Raw genomic sequence first — 21,298 nt, 5'->3', positions numbered from 1 at the left:
GAAGAGCTGCCCAGGATGAGGAGCAGGGCCAGCCATCCTGGCAGTGGCTGTGGAGCTGCCAAGGTTATCCCAGCAGCCCTGTCCCACCGCTGTTGGGCTTGGCATGTCCCCAGAGCTCTCCATAACCCTCAAGAGGAGACATGGTCTTTCCCACCTAATTAGGATCTCTGTTGCCTCCCTTTCCCTGCTGTAGGCTGCTGTACATGGCCATCGACACCAATGCTGAGGATGCAGGCCCTATCTACAACTACAGGATGGAGATTGCAATGTTCTTCATCATCTACATCATCCTCATTGCCTTCTTTATGATGAACATCTTTGTGGGCTTTGTCATTGTCACCTTCCAGGAGCAGGGGGAGAATGAGTACAAGAACTGTGAGCTGGACAAGAACCAGGTAATGGGACTGCTGGGGCAGAACAAGGAGGACCAGCCCTAGAGCTGGCACTGCTGGGGCTGGCTGATTTGGATCAGCCCTTCTTTGTGGTGGCACTGCTGACTCAGATGAGCTGAACCTGCCCCCGGGTCTGTTTGCTGCTGGGGCAGGGCCAGTTGGACCCACGGCTGGCACAGAACAAACTTTCTGAGGGAAGGGCAGAGGGGACCAGAACAGGGAGTGGGCCTCCCTGGACAGGTAGGGTGCCCAGAGTGAGCCAGAGCAGAGGGTTGTGCCCAGTTCTGGGCTCCCCAGTACAAAAGCAACATGGATGTACTGGAGTGAGTCCAGCAAAGGGCCACTGAGATGACTGAGGGTCTGGAGCAACTGTCACATGAGGAGAGGCTGGGAGCTGAGTCTGGTGTTGAGAAGAGAAGGCTCATGGGGATCTTACCTATGGCTATAAATACCTAATGGGAAGGTGTAGAGGAGATGGAGCCAGGCTCTTTTCAGTTGTGTCCAGTGACAGGACAAAAGGCACAAACTGAAGAATACAAGAAATTCCATTTAAACATTAAAAAAGGCCCTTTTTTGTGGTAAAGGTGGTCAAGCACTGGAACAAGGCTGCCCAGAGAGAGGCTGTGAAGTCTCCATTTTTGAAGGTATTCAAAAGCCAACTGTCTTGGGCAGCACGCTCCAGCTGGCCCTGCTATGGGCAGGGAACTGTGACTAGACCATCTCCAGAGGCACCTTCTGCCACCAACCCTGCTGTGATGCTGTTGTGCTGTCACTCTGGCTGGGGACAGCAAGGCTGAAAGCAGCAGAGGCACTGGCAGAGGACGTGGGACATGCTGGGGAGGACACTGGGCAGGAGTGGCTGCCAGCCCGGGGGTGCTGTCGTGCTCCTGTGCTGAGACAGTTTGAGCTCAGGGTGCTGGGGTGATGTGAGTCACACAGGAACCCAGCAGAGATGGCCCTGGGCTGGTGGGGTGGGACAGGCCTGCTCACAGCCATCTCAGTGCCCCCTTCAGCCCTTGCTCGTGTGATGTCTTCAGGATGCTCTTGACCAGCCCTGAGAGACCATGGGGAAGAGCCAGGATAAGGAGGCAGGCTCCAGGCTGGAAGGGTCAGGCCAAGGGCAACATGGCCATTTTTGGAGGCAAGAGGTGACATTGGAAACTTGTCCCATGTCTGGGGTGTATTTGCAGGAAGCACAGCAGATACAATGACCCGCTACTGTACCTGGCCCATGAGGCTGGGCTGGAGGAGAAGGGGGATCCAGCTTGGGCCTGTGGAGATGTGCAGGGGTGTTGGTGGTGCTGAGTGTGTGCCCTGTGGTGGGCTCACAGCTCCTGCCTCCCTGCCCTCCCCAGCGCCAGTGTGTGCAGTACGCGCTGAAGGCTCGCCCGCTGCGCCGCTACATCCCCAAGAACCCCTACCAGTACCAGATCTGGTACGTGGTCACCTCCTCCTACTTTGAGTACCTCATGTTCTTCCTGATCCTGCTGAACACCATCTGCCTGGGCATGCAGGTGAGGGGCACAGTGCCCACCGTGGGAGGTGGAGGGGTGTCTGTGGCAGCGGGTGGGCTGGCTCGGCCCTGCAGCCCCCAGGAGAGCTTCTGGGTAGGGGGAGTTTGCTCATGGTGGGACTGGTGGCATGTGGGGATCCCAGAGAAGGGGCTGCAGGGGGGAAATTTCCTTTTTGCTGAGGCGTAGGCCTGTCTGTGGGAGGGGGGTCTGCATGCAGCACACACCTCTGAGCTCACAGCGGAGGCTGGACCTGCCGTCAGCTAACATGGCTCCTTCTGCCTTATCCTCAGCATTACAACCAGTCTCCAGAAATGAACCACGTCTCAGACATCCTCAATGTGGCCTTCACCATCCTCTTCACCCTGGAGATGGTCCTCAAGCTCATGGCCTTTAAAGCCAAGGTGAGAGGAGGGCATGGTCAGCATGGAGGGCAGGAGGGGTCTCAGGCCAGGCCAGGGGGTTCACTTATCCTGCATTTGGCATTTCTGGAGTACAAGCACTCCTAGCCCTGCAGCTCCAGAGAACTTCTCGTGAGACCCTCAGGCATCCCCATATGCAGGACCTGGAAGTTTCTAGAAGGAGTACTGCTTGTCAGGGCTACCCTTGCTAGCCAAACCTGACCCAGTCCCGCTGGCCCTTGTTCCCATCCTCAGGATCATGTCACTGGTGGGGTTATAGCTCTAGCCACTCTGGTCCACCTTCCTCATTTCACTCCATTGCAAGACAGGACTGAACCACCATCCCTTCTTGTGAGGGGCAGAGTCAGCAAGGATCCTTCTGGTACCCCTTCCTTTGGACTCCAACATCTGTCTCCTCTTTGGCTTAAACCCTTGGATGTTCACTCCTCTTCTCTGGCTCTTTCCTGACAGGGCTATTTCGGAGACCCCTGGAATGTCTTTGACTTCCTCATAGTGATTGGCAGCATCATCGATGTCATCCTCAGTGAGATTGATGTGAGTGTCAGGGGGCTCGGGCACGAGGGTGTCCCCACCCAGGACTGCACTGCAGCACCTGCCCTGGGACAAGCCAGGGGTGCTGGGGTCGTGTCCAGCTCTGCAGGGTGCTGGTGCCCTCTCCTCTCTGCCTGCCCTGCTTGGTTCTCAGGAGGGACAAGCCAGGATCAGCCCATGACATGAGTGAGTGGAGAGGGCCACAGCTGTGGCCCTTTGAGCCTTAAAGCACTGTTTGAACATCCCCAGCTGGCCAACATGTCACATTGCCCCCTCCCCTCTGGTCTCCTGGATCTGTAGGCGCTGGGATCTTATGGAAAACAGTCATTCAGGACTCAACCATGAGCAGCAGGCTGCATGCCAGCCCCTGCCCCACTCACCCTGGCCAGGCAACCACACATCCAGCCTCAGATCAGTGCAGGTGGGAGGAAAAGGGTTCCTACAGCTCCCTGTCCCCACAGAACACTGCTGGCCCATGGGGAGGATCAGATGCTTCAGATTTCAAGGCATTTGCTTGGTGTCCTCTTTGTGCCTTTACACAGTGGCCCGTCCACATACACAGCTGGTGGTGTATGTGAGCCTGTGTGTACTCCAGGCACCACTGCAGGAGCTCTGCACCATTTAACCTGTGGGGCTGGTGCCTGCACAGTAAGGGCTCTGCTGGGAGCATTTTCAGAACAGTGCCAGGAAGCCAGCATGCCCCTGCCTTCCATAGCACTGGGACATCCACACCCGTGTCTGGCTCTGAAAATGCCCCCCTGCCCTGGGAGGTGTGTGCTGCATCCAGCAGAGCTGATGGTAACTCCAGAAGAGCTGTCAGATGGGGCAGGTGATGGATTCACCCTCTCCAGTGACTTGGCATGTGTCTCCTTGCAGGAGCTCCTTACTAGCTCCAGTGTGCTGCAGGGCTGGGTCTGGCAGAGCTGCTGCCCCTGCCACCCCTGCACAGGGTCGCCTTCAGACCTTCTCTGTGAAGGGAGGTGAGGGTGTTCAGGGGCCTTTGGGGGCAGTCCCCTTCTTCTCTGGAGGGTGGTCCAGGCCTCACAGAGCTGGGATAAGCAAAAACCATCCGTCTTCCTCTCCTGTGACAGCCCTGTGCTCCTCTCTGCACAGACCTTCATGTTAGTACAGCCATCCTCTAGCCTCTGGGCTTCTCAGCCTTGATGAGCTCCCAGTTTTTATGCCAGTGCCAGCAGCTTTCATCTGTCACCATCTCCCCCAGGTCCCCTCCTTGCCCCCAGCTCTCTGTACCTGTGACTTGGTTTCCTGTTGCCTGTCGGGCATCACTACACCCTTCCCCAGCCCGCTGTCACTCAGAACTGAAGTTCGAAGTGGGTGCTCAAGGCCCTGCACTGGGCAGAGATTTTCAGTCCCTGGGGAGCAAGAGACCACTTGGCACAGAGGCCAGAATCCTGCTGTGCTTGGCCATGGGTCTGTGGGGATGCCCAGGACACAGGTCACAGGTGCCTGGAGGAGTCTGATGCCCTCACTGGGCTGGCAGGGACTGGCCCAGGGACTGTGCTCTGTGTGCCACAGCACCACCGACAGTAGGGCTGTGCAGAGAGCCAGGCAGAATGTCAAGAATGGTCCTGTGTGGGCTGAGCTTCCTGGGTCTTTTTCCCCAGGGCTGTACACAGGGGCACTAAGAGCACTGGTCTCCTTCCCCAGCCCCCCAAGGTCTCCAGGGATCTCTGTCACAAGGACTCTGCTCCGGCAGTGATCATTTATGTCCCCCAGGGCTGTCCCACCTTTTTTCCATGTGCTCCTTCCTCCATCCAGCCCACAACTATCCCAGCATCACCAAGTGTTTCTCAACCATCTGGTGGTGTGCAGGGGGATTGAGATTAGGATTAGGAGGCACGGAGAGGGGTTGGGGTGAGGACAACCTCACCTCCCCTTCCGGTGAGTCTCCTCCTTGCTCAGAGGTCAGTACAAGGTGGGTCTGTCACCTCTGGTCCCCAGAAGCTGTTTGCAGCTGTCAGAGCACCCACCAGAGCTCACCTGGGGGGCTGCAGTGCTCTCACAGCACAAGGCAGCAGTGCAGTGTGGGGGTGGTGGGTGACACCCCACAGCAGCCGGGCCACTCCTGGTGGCACCCAGGCACCCAACACCAGTTTGTGAAGTCTCTCCTCTCCTCTCCCCTCCCCTCCCCTCCTCTCTCTCTCTCCATTCTGCCTCTCTCCTCCTCCCTCACATCTTCCACTGTCAGGGTGAAGCAGGGGAGAGCTGTGCTGTTGGGAGCCCTCTGCTACCCACCCCAGCAAGGTCCTCATGGCTCTTCAGTCGCTGAGTTCACAGGAATTTCACAGAATGTTCTGAGTTGTATCACCAAGGCCAGCTCTCAAGTGAATGACCCATACAGGGATCAAACCCACAACCTTGGTGTTATTAGCACCATGCTCCAACCAGCTGAGCTAATCTCAGTCCCCCCAGATCCTGGGGGATATTGAGGGGTCTGAGGCAAAGAGGGAAGTAGGGATGGGGACCCCTTTGAAAGGGCTACCCCAGACTCTGAAGTGTAGGGGACTGGAGTGCTCCTGCTGCTATGTCACTCCTGCCACTGCCTGCCCTGGAAGCTCAAGCCCCTTGACAAGGGCCAACCCTCTCCACCTACCCAACCCCCCTTCAGTTGCTGGGACCCCAGGAATGAGCCTGGGCTGTCCTGGGGCTGGACCACCCCGTCGAGGGGCAGGGGTTGGTGTCGAGTCCCAGTCCCCCAGAGTGTCCTGGGCTCTCTGTAGAGAGCAGCATGTCTCTGGCTGGCTTTGAGGAGCCCCAGAGGGTTTTCCTGCTGCCCATTTATGGGACTGCTGGTCTTGGTGCTCACTCCTGGCAAACCTGACCAGTTTGCCTCAGTGTCTGAGCTGCCCTGCTGGGGCAGCCCAGCTTGCTGTGGAGGAGCTGTGTGTTGGCTGAGTGGGTTGGCTTGCCTCCAGATCCATGGGCCTGACTAGAGGTGTCCATGGGAGGCAGCAGAATTACTGAGGTTTGGACCAGCCTTCCTGGCCTGCACAGCCCTGCCCTAAATGTGTGTGTCATAGCAGGTGAGATGCAGCGGGGCACAGAGGTGGGTGAGTCCCTCATGGTCAGTGTGTTCCCCTGACCACCCACAGGCTGCCTCTGCTTGTCAACAGTCTCATCACCTTGTCCGTGACCCCAAGGGATGGTGGAGCTCTGCCTGCCCTTCCCCTGTGCCCTTCCTCTTCTCCCCAGTTTCCATCTTACCCTTTCTTCTGTCTGTCTTCTTGTGCAACTACCCATCCTTCCCTCCCTCCCTATCTCTCTCCCTCCCTCCCTCTCTCCCTTACCATCCTACCTCACTTCTGCTGACTCTCTTGTTCTCTTGACAGACTATTCTTGCCCCCAGTGGTGGATTGTACTGCCTGGGCGGAGGCTGTGATGGCACTGTAAATATGAGCTGCACGTGCCTGCTGTGCATCCTGCTGCCCTGCTGCCCCTGGCCAGTGTTTGCATGTGTCCTGCATGTCAGTGAGGCACACCACACCCAGCTGTTCCCTCTGGGGCATAGCTCTGCCTTTGCTGAGAGGGAATTGGGGTGACACACCAGCTACACAGACAACCCTTCCCACCCTAAGAGGTTCTGGGCTGTTCCCCAGTCCTCTTGGGTCCATCTGGTGGCCCAGCCCTGCCCTTTGCCATCCACCCACTGGCACTGCCATCTCAGAGCACCCATCAGAGGTGTCCCTGTAGGGCAGGAAAGCTGGCCTTGGGTCCTTCTGCTCATCACCCTGCCTCCGTAAGCCTGAAGGGATGCAGCCTCTGGTACTAGAGGGGCAACCTCTGCACTGTGCCTCCCCCAGGAGCTGGCTGTGCCCCGTGGCTGCATCCTGATGTCCTGGGGGCTGAGTGGGCCAAGCTGAGATCACCATGAGGGTGCAGTGGTGTGGGGGTGTCCTGGGTTGGCCCACAGGAGCTCCTGTAGGAGCTCTGAAAATGTGGAGGGGGCTGGCTGAGGGCTCCCACGTGCTGGACCTTCCTCCCAGGGGTCACAGGGCCCTGGTGCTGGGAGTGCAGGCTGGTCTCCCCTGGGCACTGCCCAGATCCTGGTGGTGGGAATGTGGTGCGCTGGGGATAATGGGATGTTCCTGACCACTGCACTCACTGGATGGGCTTGAGGCACCTGGAAAGAGAAAGGTAAAAGAAAGAGGTAGGAGAGGAGATGGGAGTTATCCAGTGCAGCCCTGGGAATTCACATGTGCCATACTGGGGAAGGTGGAGCTGCAGGGAGGGGTGTTTGCAGCTGGATTTTGTTGCCCTGAAGTAGCTGGGAGTGGGTGGGCTGGGTGATGGGAGTGAGGGGCATCCAGTGGCAGCAGTAAAGCTCTGGGAGGCTGAGGGGGCAGTGGGAAAAGTATCACAGGCAGTCACTGAGTCCAGATAGACAGTGCCAGGAGGGTCTGATCGTGGCTGCTGGTGGCAGAGACTGGGGCTGAGGCTGTGCCATGTTGGAGCAATCAAGGCCACAGGTGACCAAGCCCTCAGCATTTCCAACTGCCACTATCCTAGGTGCTCCCAGACAAAACCTGGTCCTGTCAGGCCAGGAGCCATGCCTGCTGGCTCTCTTCCTGCCTGACCACTCTGCTCTGAACCCCTGGGACATGGCTGTTCACCCCTCCAAGGGGGGCCCACAGAGAGTAGGCATCACTGCACGCCAGGGTGACACTGGGGAGCACCCCCAGAGCCACCTGCCTTCAGTCCCTCCTTTGGTATGTGAAAGTCCTGCTGGGCCATTCTCAAAACAGCCCTTCTGTGTTTAAACAGCTGTCATTAACCCCTCCTGTGCCTGGTGCCCACCCTGCACCTCACCCTACAAATACAGGACATGCTGGGTGAGAGCCTGGTGGGACTGAGCCTGTCCCTGGTGGCCCCGTGACCCTCACAGCTCTCCCAGCCCACGTGGCAGCATGCCTTCATTCCTGCAGTGTCCCAGTGTCAGAGGTGTGAGTCAGGGGGGCTGGGGAGATGGGATCCTTGGGAAGGCTGGGGGGAAAAGTGCCTGCATATCCCCTTTGCAGCCTGATCCTCTGTGCAGGCAAAGGCTGTGGGGACCATGACTGGTGCCTGGGGGTGGGATCTCGTTACCCTTCCTCTCCCCAGGACCTGAACATCCCCTTGAAAGCCTGGAGGCTTCAGCACTCGCTGCCCTCCAGCTGTTGTGCTCTGCCTGCAGGACTCTGATGACAACTCCCGTGTCTCCATCACCTTCTTCCGCCTGTTCCGGGTGATGCGGCTGGTGAAGCTGCTGAGCCGTGGGGAAGGTGTCAGGACCCTCCTGTGGACCTTCATCAAGTCCTTTCAGGTGTGTGAGGAGCAGTGCTCCCCTCTCAGACACGCCTGTGCCCGGGGCTGGCAGCAGTGGCTGATCCTCAGGCTGGCGGGGTGAGCAGCCCATCCTCACCAGGCACAGGAGGAAGGCTCCAGTGCTGGCAGGCAAGGTTCCAGGAAGGCTCCAGTCTGGGCTGGGGGTTTGTAGTTTGTGGGTGGGGTGTGGGGACTCCCTGGCTGACAGCACTGTGTGTCAGAGCTGGGCTGGGCACTGGCAGCACCTGCCCAGGCCCATCTGCCCTGGGCCCAGCAAGGCTGGGCTCTGCACCAGGTGGGTACCTCAGGGTGTGCTGCAGCATCAGCTCACAGCCCTGACGTGGGCAGCTCCCTCAGCCCTGGGGTGTGCTCAGGTGCCCCTTTGGGAGCTGGCATTAGCCTCCCATGTGTGAGAACCACAGGAGGGTGGTTGGAGCAGCAGGTGAGCTGTCCCTTCACCACATGGGGGCATGGATGCTGGCCTTGTGCAGCAGCTCCAGAGCCAACCCCCTGTGTCTGGCTTGCCTTGGTGCTGGGCTGGTGTCTCACACAAGCCATGTCCCTTTGACACAGGCTCTGCCATACGTGGCCCTGCTGATCGTGATGCTTTTCTTCATCTATGCTGTGATCGGGATGCAGGTGAGAGGGGAATTGGTCTTGAGCAGGTGCCTTGAGCCTGATAGTACTTGGGGAGGTGGGACAGGGAGGGACTGGGTCCTCTGCCAGGCCCTCTTTGGGACTTTGCACATGATAGGACCTGCACATGATGGTTTACCCTGGTCTGCAAGGATGCTTGCCACCCCAGCAGCCTCCCATCCCCGGGTGTAGCCATGGCAGCAAAGAGCACTTTGGGAGTCAATGGCACAACCTGGACACACAGGCACCAGTGCTTGTGCTGGTTCATGGGGCCTCCTTTCCTTGGCCCAGCTAAAGTGCAGTTGTAGTCAGTGTTGTTTTCAGCACAGGCAGGAATGTCCAAGTAGCTCCTGAGCCGCAGAGTGCCCACACCCTGGTCTCAGTCTCTGTTGTGGATGCCCAAAACCATGTAAAGAAAAGGAAAAGGAGCTCAGGGACCAGAGGTGCTCTGGAGGATGGTCAGTGCCTGAGAAAGGGTGCTGAGGACCTCACAATTGTGATTTACAGATGTTTGGGAAGATTGCCATGGTGGACGGGACACAGATCAACCGAAACAACAACTTCCAGACCTTTCCACAAGCTGTGCTGCTGCTCTTCAGGTCAGTCTTGTCTGTGAGCAGCTCCAGAAGCGAGCTGGGCTCTGAGCCATTGGGAACCCCCATTTTGGAGTGAGGGAGACCAGTGTTTCTGCAGCTGATTTCTTTTATGTCCCACAGAACGATCTCCTGCTGCAGTGGGAGCGTTTCAGAAGTTGTGGGTTTGCCTGGTGTGGCTGGGCTGCAGAAGAGAGTGGCATTTTTGGGGTTGCTGTTCTGAATATTCCCTTCCCAGGCCGGGTTTTAATTTGTGTATTGTGGGGAAATTCACAGGGAAGCAGGAGCTCAGCCCAAGGCTTTCCTTGACTGCAGACACTTCACTTTGAAGCTCTCAGTGGCCCCACAGCAGCAAGCCCAGAATCCTGACTGCTGCTTTCCCAGCAGCTCCCGTTCACCTGCACTCTGGGCTGGCCCCTGCCCTCCCCACATGCCCAGCTCGTGCCCAGGACAGGCAGGGACAGCAGGTATCCCCTGTCCCCAGGTGTGCCACCGGCGAGGCGTGGCAGGAGATCCTGCTGGACTGCAGCTACGGCCGGCGCTGCGACCCCGAGTCGGAGTACGCTGAGGGCGAGGAGTACACCTGTGGCACCGGCTTTGCCTACTTCTACTTCATCAGCTTCTACATGCTCTGTGCCTTCCTGGTATGCCAGCTCCCACGGGGCTCCCCTTAGCACCCTTGTCCTGCCTGGGCAGCCCCGGTGTTGTCAGCTGTGCATCTCATGGGGTGGGCCCACAGTACCCTCCTCCTGGGGGCATTATCCCCCAGCCCACCCACCCAGCCATGCTATAAACTGGCACTGCACTCCTGGGGGACCCAGGATCCCCCTCTAGTTCCTTCCCACAGCCTCGATGTGCTGCCATCCAGATGTGTCTGTGTTGACCTTTGCAAGGGTGGAGAGGGATGAGATGCCCTGTGCCTGCCCTTTCACATGACCTGCTTGAGCAGGAGGTCCCTCCCAGCATGGGAGACCCTCACCCCGCATCCCCTGATCCCAGAGGATCCCAAGCCCCTTCTACCTCTGAACACATCTGCCCATGTTTTCATGGTACCTGCGGACAGGTCTCTGCTCTAACTGGGTCCTTCCCACCCACTCCTCTGCCCTCAGATCATTAACCTCTTCGTGGCTGTCATCATGGACAACTTTGACTACCTGACCCGGGACTGGTCCATCCTTGGACCCCATCACCTGGACGAGTTCAAGAGGATCTGGGCTGAGTACGACCCCGAGGCCAAGTGAGTGCTGGGGGGTGAGTGGCACAGAGAGGGTGTTCCATGGAGAGGGCTGACCTGAGACATGCGTGGCAGGGTAAGCTGTGGCACTGCCTAGGAGTTAGATTCCAGCATCTCAGAGGTGGATGTGGACTTGCCAGAATATTCCAGGGCTGATACAAGGCATGAGGATATTCGGGAATATGACACTTTCAGTTCCCTCCTCATCCAGCTCTGGTGATGCTGCCAGCTCTTCCCATGCCACTGCACACCTTTACCTGCTGCCAGGTGCCATGGGGAGCAGCTGCTTTCCTCAAGAGGAACATATGGAAGTGTAGGGATTTGCCCACTGCAGGAGCACAGGGCAGACCCCAGGGATGAGCCCCCATAGCCCCTCCCCAGGCCACCATGGGTCTGCCACCTCCCTGCTGATGTGGTGGGTTTCCTCTGCAGGGGTAGAATCAAACACTTGGATGTGGTGACTCTGCTGAGGCGTATCCAACCTCCCCTGGGCTTTGGGAAGTTCTGCCCACACCGTGTAGCTTGTAAGGTAAGAGCCAAGGGAGTGACAGGGTGTGTGGGTACAGGGACACCTTCCCCAAGCTGTCCCTGTGTCCTCCCCAGGAGGCTGAGAATGACAGTCCAGGCAGTTTCCCAGGGCCATGGCTTGTACCCTGCTCTGGCCTCTCCTGTTTAATGGAGGGGGTTGTTTGAGGGGCAAGGATTGGTGCTGCTGATTGGTGCACAGAGCTGATATGGTTCAGGTTGCTGAAGATAAGGGCTTCCCTGTGCTCACCCCCCACCCCAAGAGGATGGCACGGGTGGGCACCTCAGCACAGGGGGACTCCCAAGCCACACTGCAGGACCCCACTCCTCAGCTGGTGCAGGGGTGCCTGAGCACGTGGCCATGTCAGCTGGGCTGTAGGAGCCTGTTCCCAAGGGCTGATGGCACTGAGGGAGCTGGAAACCCGACTCTGTTAGCAGGAATACACTTTTCCTGGCTTAGCTCATCCTGGAATCCAGGGCCTCACGTGTGACTTGCATGGGCAGGGCCTAGGCAGTGGTGCAATTCCTCCTGGGTTTTGGGCAAACACATCAGGAGATTTGATCCCCAGATCCCTCACAGCAGCCTGGAGCACGTTTGGAAGGGGGGAGCACAGTGCAGAATGACTCCTCTCTCCCTGAGAGCAGCTGGGGGAGCTCAGCCTAGAGAAGAGGGGGCTCAGAGTAGACCTGCTTGCTCCCTACAACTCCCTGACAGATGGTTGAAGCCAGGTGGGAGTTGGTCTCTTCTCTCAAGTAACAAGACAAGAGGAAACACCCTCAAGTTGCACCATGAGAGGTTTAGGGAAAATTTTTTCACCTAAAGATGGTCAGGCCCTGGCACAGGCTGCCCAGGGGAATGATGAGTCACCTCTCTGGAGGGATTTAAAAGACACTTGAATTGGATGTGGCACTTGGGGACATGATTTAGTGGTGGTCTGGGCAGTGCTGGAGGAACGGTTGGACTTGGTCTTAAAGGTCTTTTCCAGCCTAAACAGTTCTATGATTCCATGATTTTCTCCCATGGCAGCCATGCCCCATGGCTTGGGTTGTTTCCCCTGTGGCTCTCCCTGACACTTGCTCTGGTTCAGCTGGCTTGGACAAGGGGTGCCACTGCCTCTGGCCCCTGTGCTGCCAGGGGTGGTGCAGAGCCCCTTGGCCTGGGCAGAGCAGGCAGGGCTGGGAGGGCCCCATGCCCTGAGCAGAGCCTCTGGCCAGGACAGGCAGCGTGTCTGGGGGGCTGCCAGCCTGCTCTGCCTGCCAGGGTCACAGCTGTTGGTTTGCTGTGCAGCGCCTGGTGTGCATGAACATGCCCCTGAACAGTGACGGCACCGTCACCTTCAACGCCACCCTCTTTGCACTGGTGAGGACAGCCCTCAAGATCAAGACAGAAGGTAGGTGGTGATCCTGTCTGCCTCTATAGCCTGCCAGGGGACCCTCCTTGTGCTGCTGGGTGCAGGTTACACCATTCCCCCACTGTCTGGGGACCTCAGGGCACTTGCCTGTGGGATCAGACCCTCTGGACAAACCCTCGGCTCCATGCTATTAATTCTCTCTTTGGACCAGAGCCCATGGTCCAGGCTCAGACCACAGCACTGCTCAGGCCGACCTGGAGGACGTTATTAGCTGCAGGCATAAGTGTTGCAGCCCTGAGGAGTCAACCAGTGCCACCAGTGCCACCCCGAACAGCTCGGGAGTGGGGCTGGCCCAGCTCCCATCCTTTGAATTTAGCTGTGCTGGGGAGGAGTTGCTTTCACCCTTCCTTGCTCAGCCCCTTCTGAGCCCTGCTGTGGGAAGGTGTCTCTCCAGCTTGTTTCCCAGCCTGTGGGTTGTGCCTGTCCCACAAGTGACTCTGGGCTGGGCTGGCTGAGGCAGCAGGTGAGACCAGGCAGTGCTGGCAGTGCCTTCCACAGTGCAATGCATCCCTTTGGCTGGGGTGGGAACACGGCAGTCTGGGAGGAGCACGGGAGATCTTGGAGCACACATGGAAGCAGACTGGGATTGCAGGAATGGTGAAGCCTGTGGGAGCACCAAAGGTCAAAATCTGCTGTTGAACATGAGAACAGAGACGGTGGCACTAATGCTTCACCTGTTGGCTGGGTCTGACTCACTCTATAGTTAAAGTATTTTGAGTAAAATCAAAGCCTTGTTCTTAAAAAGCTCATTTTTTTTGGCTGGGGACTCAGATGAACTGTCACACCCTGGAGGAGACTGGCCAGGTGTTCACATGCTTTGTCTTCACTCCTGTTCATTTCCCTGGGAATTAACTGCTCTGTCCTGCTGGCTTTTCTCACAGGTAACTTTGAACAGGCCAATGAGGAGCTCCGAGCTATTATCAAAAAAATCTGGAAGCGGACGAGTATGAAACTTTTGGACCAGGTCATCCCACCCATTGGAGGTATGTCAGCAGGTGGCACTTCCCAGAGGGACAGAGCGACTCCTGGTCAGGGTCTCACTGTTCTGACCACTTCAGACCTTGTGACAGGTGGCGTCATCCTGTTGGTTTCCTCCCTCCAGATGATGAGGTGACAGTGGGCAAATTCTACGCTACTTTCCTGATCCAAGAGCACTTCAGGAAGTTCATGAAGCGCCAGGAGGAGTATTATGGATACCGGCCCAAGAAGAACCCTGTGGAGATCCAGGTTGGTGTGTTGGTGGTGCCAGAGGGGTGACCCTTCCTGGAGGGGGGCAGAAAGTTCAGCAGGTCAGGGAAGAGGCTTCCCCCAGGCCAGGGAAGTCCAGAGTGACTCAGAGAGCTGCAGTGACACACAGGGACCCCTGTGCCTCAGGCTCTGGAAGTGAGGTGGCCCCAAGTAAACCAGCACTTTACTGGCCATGAGACCCCACTGCTGAGGGTGACTTTAGTGTCCAGAGTGCAGGTGACTTCAGAAGCAAAGGAGGGGTTTGACTCTCTGCCTCACTGATTCCCGTTGCTGGGAGGGCTTGGCAGGGTCTGGTGCCTCACCAAGTAGTTTTAAGACCTAGAAATTCCCACCACAGAGCAATGTCCATGCCAAATGCTGCTCATCCAGGCCCTTATCCACCTGCTCTGCTCCAGTCCCAGGGCCTTCTCCCTGCTCTCCCCCTAGCAGTGCCTGCTGTTCTCTGTGTCTCTCTGTACAGCAGCCCTGAGGGGTGCTGGGGGAGAATTTATGTGCCTGGCCAGAGCAGCTGGGATGTCCTCAGCCTCTCCTGATATTATAGGGAGGAAATCACCTGTAGAGATAAAAGACCAGGCCCCAAAGGTGCAAGGCAAGGAAAAGAGTCAAGTCCCAGATCAGGGACAGAGGCACAGCCACCCCTTGGGCATCACCAGCCCGACCCTCTGTCAGGCTGCCCTTGGCATTCCCTTTTGTGGCACTGTGTGAGCCCAGAAGCTGTGGGGCAGCTGTGGGACAGCATGAGGCCAGAAGCTGTTTCACCAAGCCTTCCTGTCCCCTCCAGGCTGGGCTGAGGAGTATTGAAGAAGAAGCTGCTCCTGAAATCCATCGGGCCATTTCTGGGGACCTGACTGCCGAGGAGGAGCTGGAAAGAGCCATGGTGGAGGCTGCCATGGAGGAAGGGATATACAGGGTGAGTGCCCTCAGGGCCACCCAGCTCTGAAGTGGTGGTGGTGGGTCAGCATGGCTACTAACACCGGGGGACAGTCCACAGAGCATGGACCACAAGGATGGATCAGCACTTCTTCCCTTTCTGTGAGCATCAGGACATCCTGGTTGTGTGATCCTGGGCAAGCTGCTCTCTGCCTGGTTCACCTCTGTGAGAGGACCCTGCTCGTGTGCCTGGCAGGGGTGTGCTGCATTTGTCACCAGCTGGTTTGGAAGTTCTCTCTCATATAGTCTGCCAGGCTAAGGCAGGACACTGAGGTGTCACAGGAGCACATTCACTTCCCACACCCTGGGAAGCGTCTTGGAGACAGCCTGGGCAGCTGTGGGGTTGCAGGGTTGCACCCTCTTGCTGTATCCAAAGATACAGCTCAGGCTGTCCCACAGAGGTGACAGGATTTGTCGTGCTTAGGGCTGGCTCATGCCAGTGCTGCTGTATGGCCATCAACCCTCAGTGCCTCAATTTTTCCATCTGGGTTATAACTTTTGGAACTGTGTGGTCTCTGAGGCCTGAGCAGAGCGACTGCTGTTCCAGCGGGCACCTCCACGTGTCTGCTCCCATGGGAACGGCCCCAGAGCAGCCTGGAGCTCCAGGCCTCTCCTGATGCCCTCCCTGTTGGTTGCAGAGGACAGGTGGCTTGTTTGGCCAGGTTGACAGCTTCATGGAGCCCAGCAGCCCCCTGCAGCCCCAGGTGGCCAGCCAGAGGCCCCTGCAGTTCACCGAGGTGGGCAGTGAGGACCTCGACTCCCCCGTGTTCCTTGATGACTTCCCCCAGGAAGGCAACACCAACATCAACAACGCCAACAGCAGCGACTGGCTGGAGGGGTAAGGGCTGGTCAGCTGTGGTGGGCAGGCAAGGAGGACCAGAGCTGGCCATGCCAGTGGCTCCCCTGGGGCTGTCCTGCCAGCTGGCTGTACCCTGTCCTGCCCAGGGGCTCCTCATGGACAGGTAAGGGCTGGAGAAGTGGGGGAGGAGTTGAGCACTGGCTGTGGTAGGGGACACAGGAGCTTTGGGCAGCCCTTGGGGTGTGAGACGGGGACAAGACAAGGGGACAGGGAGAGCAGACACCCCATGCTGGTCCCTGGTCACCAGCCTGGCGCTCCCAGAGGTGTCCTCTGAACATGCAGGGTGGCTCCAGCACTCCCTACATGCCCTTCTTGTCCTTCCCATCACTCCTTCGTCTCAGTGCCATGAGGATGGAGGTGGACAGCAGGGCTCCAGGGATTGCAGGAACCATCCCTTCCCTTTTCTCTGCCAGTCTCTGAGTGCCAAGGCCAGGTTGGGGCCAGCAGCACTGCCTGGGCACGGGTAGAAGGGGCAAAGATCACCAATGTAAGAGGATGTACTTAGCCCTATTTCTTGGGGTCTCCACCCTGTTCATGTGTCCTAGGCATCCCTCCAGGTCTGTCCCCCCAGGGTGGAGGATGTGGGGAGGGCTGCACCCTTGGGTGGAGCTGGGCTTGGTGCATGGTCCCCACTCAGGCTGACCCACCTGCCTGTCCTTGCCAGGGTGGAGTATGAGGACGAGGTGCTGAGGAAAACGGTACCAGCAGCACCCCCGCGTCGGGCACGGGGTGAGTCTTGGCTTCGTTTCTCTTCTGGGGGATTGGGACCAGCCCAGGGGCCAGAGCAGGGGAAGGGTCTAATGTTTGGCAGGTGGGAGGAGGAAATGCAGACCCCAACAAGTTGGAGGTTTGCTGATGGCCCTGAGCACAGAAGGACCTGTCTGGAGACCCATCTCCTTCCTTCCACCCTTTGGGGTGAGGGAGCATGGAGACAGTGCCTCGGGTTGGGGGAGCACTGGCCACCCCCGGGCAACAGGGCCACAAGACCATGTTCATTTCCTCAAACAGGGAATTCTCCTTCCCAGCTGTGGGTGAGGAGCCAGCACAGGCAGGGGGCAGGCACTGGGACTTTGGGTGGTGCTGAACTCTAGTGAGCCCGTTCCCAGCTCTGCATGGTAGTGGTGTCCTTGCTCTTGTACCCATCTGACATCCCTACCTTTCCCTCCTGCAGAGCACAACCATCCCATACCCATGGAGAGGCTGAGCAGGAGGCGAAGGGCCACCTCTGGGGGTCCCTCATCGCTGGGGCCACTCCTTCTGCCCCAGCAGGTAAAAGGGGCAATGTATGTCCAGAGGCAGTGATGTGGAGCACGTGGGTGAACCTCCCATCCTGGGAAAGGCTGTCACAGCCACGCTGGGAAGGGCTCCTCATGTGAATCCAGCCTTGCTAGAGCTTTTCTTTTGGATCAGCCTGGGGATGGAGCTGGGCCCCAACTTCACTGCTGCAGCAGTCACTTGGGGCTCCTCCAAACTGGGACAGCTTGAAGCAGCATCCCTCTGGCTCCCCAGCTGCCTTCAGAGCCAGGGCAGGCTCTGAAGGGGTGCATCAGGTTTGCTCCCACACTCCCCTGGTTGCCCTTTGCTGGCCACAGTGCCTCATGCTTGGCTGGTGCCAGGGCAGGGGGTCAGGGATGGTTCCCAGCTCTCTCCCCACATGGCCCTGCTGGTCCCTTTGTTGGAGTGCCCTGAACACAGGAGCTCCAGCAGGGTGGCAGTGCCTGGCCAGGCACTGGACAGGGACAGGGGACAGAACCTGCAGCCCCCACACTATCACGGGAGAGATCTTCCCTGGGCAATGTCCCAGCCCAGGTTGCAGCTCTGTTCTCCTCTCACCCAGCTGCCCAGAGAGGATGGCACTGTGACAGGAACAGCATCCAACTCAGGGTTCCAGCAGGCAGAAAGTGGTGAGCCAAGCACATCCTCCACTCCAGCCATCACCTTCCTCATTCAGGAGGTAAGGCAAGGGCACAGTCTGGCAGAGGGAAGGGCAGGGATGGCAGGAATTCCAGGGATACCACGTTCAGGCCCTGATGGGAGGTTTGGGGGGCAAAGCTTAGCTCCAAGGGTGAGCAGCAGGTATGTGCCAGCACAGGGGGCAGCAGGGAGGAGGGGAGGGCAGGTGCTTGCAGTGGGGCACCTGCCCAGGCCGAGCACCCACGGGCTGTGACCTTGTCCTCTGCACAGGCTCTGATCTCTGGGGGCCTCCCGGGTCTGGCCCGTGACTCGTCGTTCGTAGCAGTGACCAGGGACGAGATGGCAGCCAGCAGCCAGCTGGGGATGGAGGAAGTGGAGAGAGCAGCCGTGGAGCTGCTGAAGGGAAGACAAACACTGCAGGGCACAAAAACTTGCTCTGCCCCCCCAGACACCTCAGCCATGTCATCAGCCAGCTCCCCAGGGCCCCGTGCAGCCCGGTCCCAAAAGACCTTCACTGCCCACGTGCCCGTGAGCCACCTGCCAAAGTAGCCCAGCAGGCACAGTCCTGTCAGGGGCCCACAGGGGGGGCTGGGGCAGAGCTGCACTGCTCCCCTGCTCTGCCTGCAGTCCTGGGGGGCTCTGGCCAGCTGCAGGAGTATTTTTGGGACATCTCTAGGATGCTGGTGCAGGACAGGACAATGTTGTGCCAGCAGGCTCTTGCAAGAGCTGGACAGGTCATTAAAGTGTTCCTGCTGTGTGACCCTGTGGATCCAGTCCCCTCCTTCCTCTGCCCCCCTGCCCACACAGCCTGTGCCCAGAGCTGCTGGCTGCCCAGCCAGGGGACGGGGCTGCAAATGTGAGACCATGTTGAACCATTCACGTGGCAGCCTCCAGTCCAAGCTCTGGGGGTCTCCTGGTATCCCAGCAGCTGGACCCTGCAGCCTCCTGCCTGCAGCCGAGCCTGGCCTGTGAGCAGGGGATCTGTCACAGGCTGGGCAGCAAAATGGGGCCTGGGGGCTTCTTGGCTCCCTATCCCAGCTGGGTACGAAACAGGATGGGGCAGAGGCATGAGTGCATGTCCAAGCTGGGGCACCAGCCCTGGGGCTGGCCAAGAGGAGAGCTGCACATTGCAATGCCATTTCTGCCTCTCCTGCTGTCTCCAGGCACCGCTCTTGGGGTTGGGCATCCATCACTCATCCTGGTGTGTGGGAACATCTCATTCATCCCATGACATCCCCACGGCTCAGCAGGGCACGGGCCAGGAGAGAGTGGGGGCACAGTGCCTGTTCCTGCCAGTGCTCCCAGTGCTGCCTGCTGAGCAGCAGCTGAGGTGGTTCCTCTCTGGGGCTGTGCAGGGGTTTGTGTTACAGACTGCAGTGCCCCCGTGGGGTCTGGGTGCTGAGCACTGGAGCAGCCCCATCTCCCAGCCCAGCTCTTTGCTGGGATCTGCCTCCTGAGGGCTCCCAGCCAAGCAGAACTGGGAACCGGGAGGGTTCTTCCTCACCTAATATATATTAAAATGCAGTGAGGGGATGAGTCCCGAGGGAGGAGCCGATCAATGAGCCGGCCTGCTCTCCAGCACGGCTTTTATTTGTTAACTCAATCAAGAGAACCGGCTGTCTCTGAGCTCCAGCTGCAGCTGAGCACCAGAGCCAGTCTGGTGCTGGGCCATGGCAGAGCAGCTTCCCCCTGTGCCATGCAGCCAGCAGGGATGGATGGTGAGGGCAGCTGCTGCATCCCTTCCTCTTGCTTCTTTGCCCTGGGGCAGGACCTACATGCCCTCACACTCACCCCCCTTCCTCCCCACATGCACACCTTGCTGAGGAAGGACAGTGTGGCTCTGGCAGCTGCTCTACCAGGGGATGTTACGGGTGACAAGATGAGTGGTCATGGTCTAGTGGGTTTAGGGAGGTGTGGGACTGCATGTTCCACTTGCCAAGACAGGTGGGTGCTCACCAGGGACTCTAAACATGAAGGGTGACACTGTGGTAGGGACACAGGGTGGTGGGGAGGCCTCTGCACCCTCTCCTAGGGTCTGGGGCTGCACAGGAGGTGTGTGTTTTTGGTGTGTCCTTTTTGAGTTGATTCTAGCTGAACAGATGTGATAGCACAGATGTGATTTGTGGCACAGCTGGCACGTGGGTGGGAGTAGGAAGAGAGGCACAGCAACATCCCGGCACAGTCACTGCCCCTCTCTGCCTGGAGCTTCAGTGGGGAAGAGTCCAGCCTCTGAAAAATCAGCAGCTCAGGGAGGGAAGTGCATCCTGGACCAGGTGTCCTTGCAAACATGGGACAAAGGAAGAGGAATACCAGCTCCTCACATCCTTGGAGGAGAACAGACAGGCCATGTCCTGCTCATCTCCATGCTGCTGTACCAGCATAATGTGCCCTGGAATTCACCCATCCCACCAGGTGCTGAGAAGCTTCCACAGGGTGCAGAGATGTCACCTTGGGAGCCTTGGAAGGAGCACAAGTGGACAGGGTGAAGGGACAATGCTGTTGAGGTGAAGGTACCCAGACCTCAGAGCATAGGGCAGGTGCTGGGCTCTGTCAGCCACCAGGATTGGCATGTCCTGGCTGTCCCTCTCCCAGGACACAGTCTGGATTCCTCAAAGGAAACCTCCATATGGCTCAGTTTGCCCTCGGGTTCCATTGCTATTTGCCCTGACATTGACACCAACCTGCAGAGCTGAGGGTCCCCTGTAGGTCTCTCACCTGCTGGGAGATGCTTTCTCTTGCTGAGCCAGGGCCTGGCCATGTCCCCAGGCAGTGTGTCCAACTGCAGTCAGCCCAAGCACAGTTAACACAACTCAGGGATGCCATAACAGGGACTCCTTGAGCTCCCCAGTGCTTGCCTGTGCCCAGTCCTGCTCCCTGATGGCCACTGTACATATCTCCCTCACCAGCCTCCTGAGACCAGCTCACAGGATGGAGCCAGTGGCCCTGTGGGCACTGTCCTCTGCTGCGTGGGTGTCCAGCTTGCAGTGTGATCCCCACAGCCTTGCAGTACAGACTGTGCATGCTGGAGAGCTGTATTGGCACCTGGGCACTGTGGCACTGTGCTGTCATGCCATCAGCCTCATCCCCTGTCCTCTTGGGATGGGCTCTCGCCACAGCCTTGGGCAGCCCCCAGGGTCACCAGCCCCCAGTCCCAGCGGGTCTGGCAAGAGCATCCAGCTCATCCCTGACCTGCTCTGGCTCCTGCTGCTCCACAACACCACAGAGCTCTGGGATGGGATCCAGTGGAGCCATGGAAGTGTCTGAGTGATGCCAACCATGTCGGAACATGCCATCCGGTGCAGCCCGGAACAGCCCTGGCACAGCCCCGACAAACCCCGGAACAGCCCAGAGCAGCCCCAGCCCTGCCCCGGTACAGCTCCGGTACCCGCGGAACAGCCCCCGTACAGCCCCGATAAATTCTGGAACAGCCCAGAGCAGCCCCAGTACTGCTCCCCTACAGCCCGGAGCAGCCCCGGTACAGCCCCAGTACAACCCCAGTACAGCTCTGGTACACCTGGAAAAACTCTGGTACAGCCCCGGTACAGCCGAACAGCCCCGGTACAGCTCCAGTGCAACCCCAGTAGAGCTCTGGTACACCCGGAAAAACCCTGGTACAGCCCCGGTACAGCCGAAGCAGCCCCTGCAGGCGGTAGCGATGACTGACGGGTGCGAGTGTGAGTGTACCAGACCGTGCGAGAGCGATGCGGTCGCGGCTCGGTCCGTGTGTCCCTGTGTCCCTGTGTCCCTGTGTCCCTGTGTCCGTGTGTCC

At 58.5% G+C, this 21,298-nt stretch overlaps 1 protein-coding gene across 1 annotated transcript in view; it reads left to right on the top strand.

Moving 5' to 3' along the window:
- Window positions 1-18,289, top strand: part of CACNA1S (calcium voltage-gated channel subunit alpha1 S) — a 42,505-nt gene extending 24,216 nt beyond the window's left edge. The window contains exons 25-44 of the mRNA XM_018079706.2: window positions 194-395; window positions 1,748-1,906; window positions 2,197-2,307; window positions 2,776-2,859; window positions 6,207-6,263; window positions 8,048-8,176; window positions 8,752-8,817; window positions 9,322-9,413; window positions 9,892-10,051; window positions 10,517-10,644; window positions 11,074-11,170; window positions 12,455-12,557; window positions 13,460-13,561; window positions 13,681-13,805; window positions 14,608-14,736; window positions 15,395-15,594; window positions 16,280-16,344; window positions 16,787-16,884; window positions 17,453-17,569; window positions 17,800-18,289. Of these exons, the coding sequence (XP_017935195.2) occupies window positions 194-395; window positions 1,748-1,906; window positions 2,197-2,307; window positions 2,776-2,859; window positions 6,207-6,263; window positions 8,048-8,176; window positions 8,752-8,817; window positions 9,322-9,413; window positions 9,892-10,051; window positions 10,517-10,644; window positions 11,074-11,170; window positions 12,455-12,557; window positions 13,460-13,561; window positions 13,681-13,805; window positions 14,608-14,736; window positions 15,395-15,594; window positions 16,280-16,344; window positions 16,787-16,884; window positions 17,453-17,569; window positions 17,800-18,078 (2,503 nt within the window). The 3' untranslated portion in view covers window positions 18,079-18,289. The remainder of the gene's footprint in view (window positions 1-193; window positions 396-1,747; window positions 1,907-2,196; window positions 2,308-2,775; window positions 2,860-6,206; window positions 6,264-8,047; window positions 8,177-8,751; window positions 8,818-9,321; window positions 9,414-9,891; window positions 10,052-10,516; window positions 10,645-11,073; window positions 11,171-12,454; window positions 12,558-13,459; window positions 13,562-13,680; window positions 13,806-14,607; window positions 14,737-15,394; window positions 15,595-16,279; window positions 16,345-16,786; window positions 16,885-17,452; window positions 17,570-17,799) is intronic.
- The last annotated feature ends 3,009 nt before the right edge of the window (window positions 18,290-21,298 follow it).

Source organism: Manacus vitellinus, unplaced genomic scaffold (genome assembly GCF_001715985.3).
Source record: "Manacus vitellinus isolate BGI_N305 unplaced genomic scaffold, ASM171598v3 scaffold_47_pilon, whole genome shotgun sequence".
Classification (NCBI taxonomy): domain Eukaryota; kingdom Metazoa; phylum Chordata; class Aves; order Passeriformes; family Pipridae; genus Manacus; species Manacus vitellinus.
Note: the sequence above shows the minus strand (reverse complement) of the source record. Positions and strands in the feature narration are given on the sequence as shown.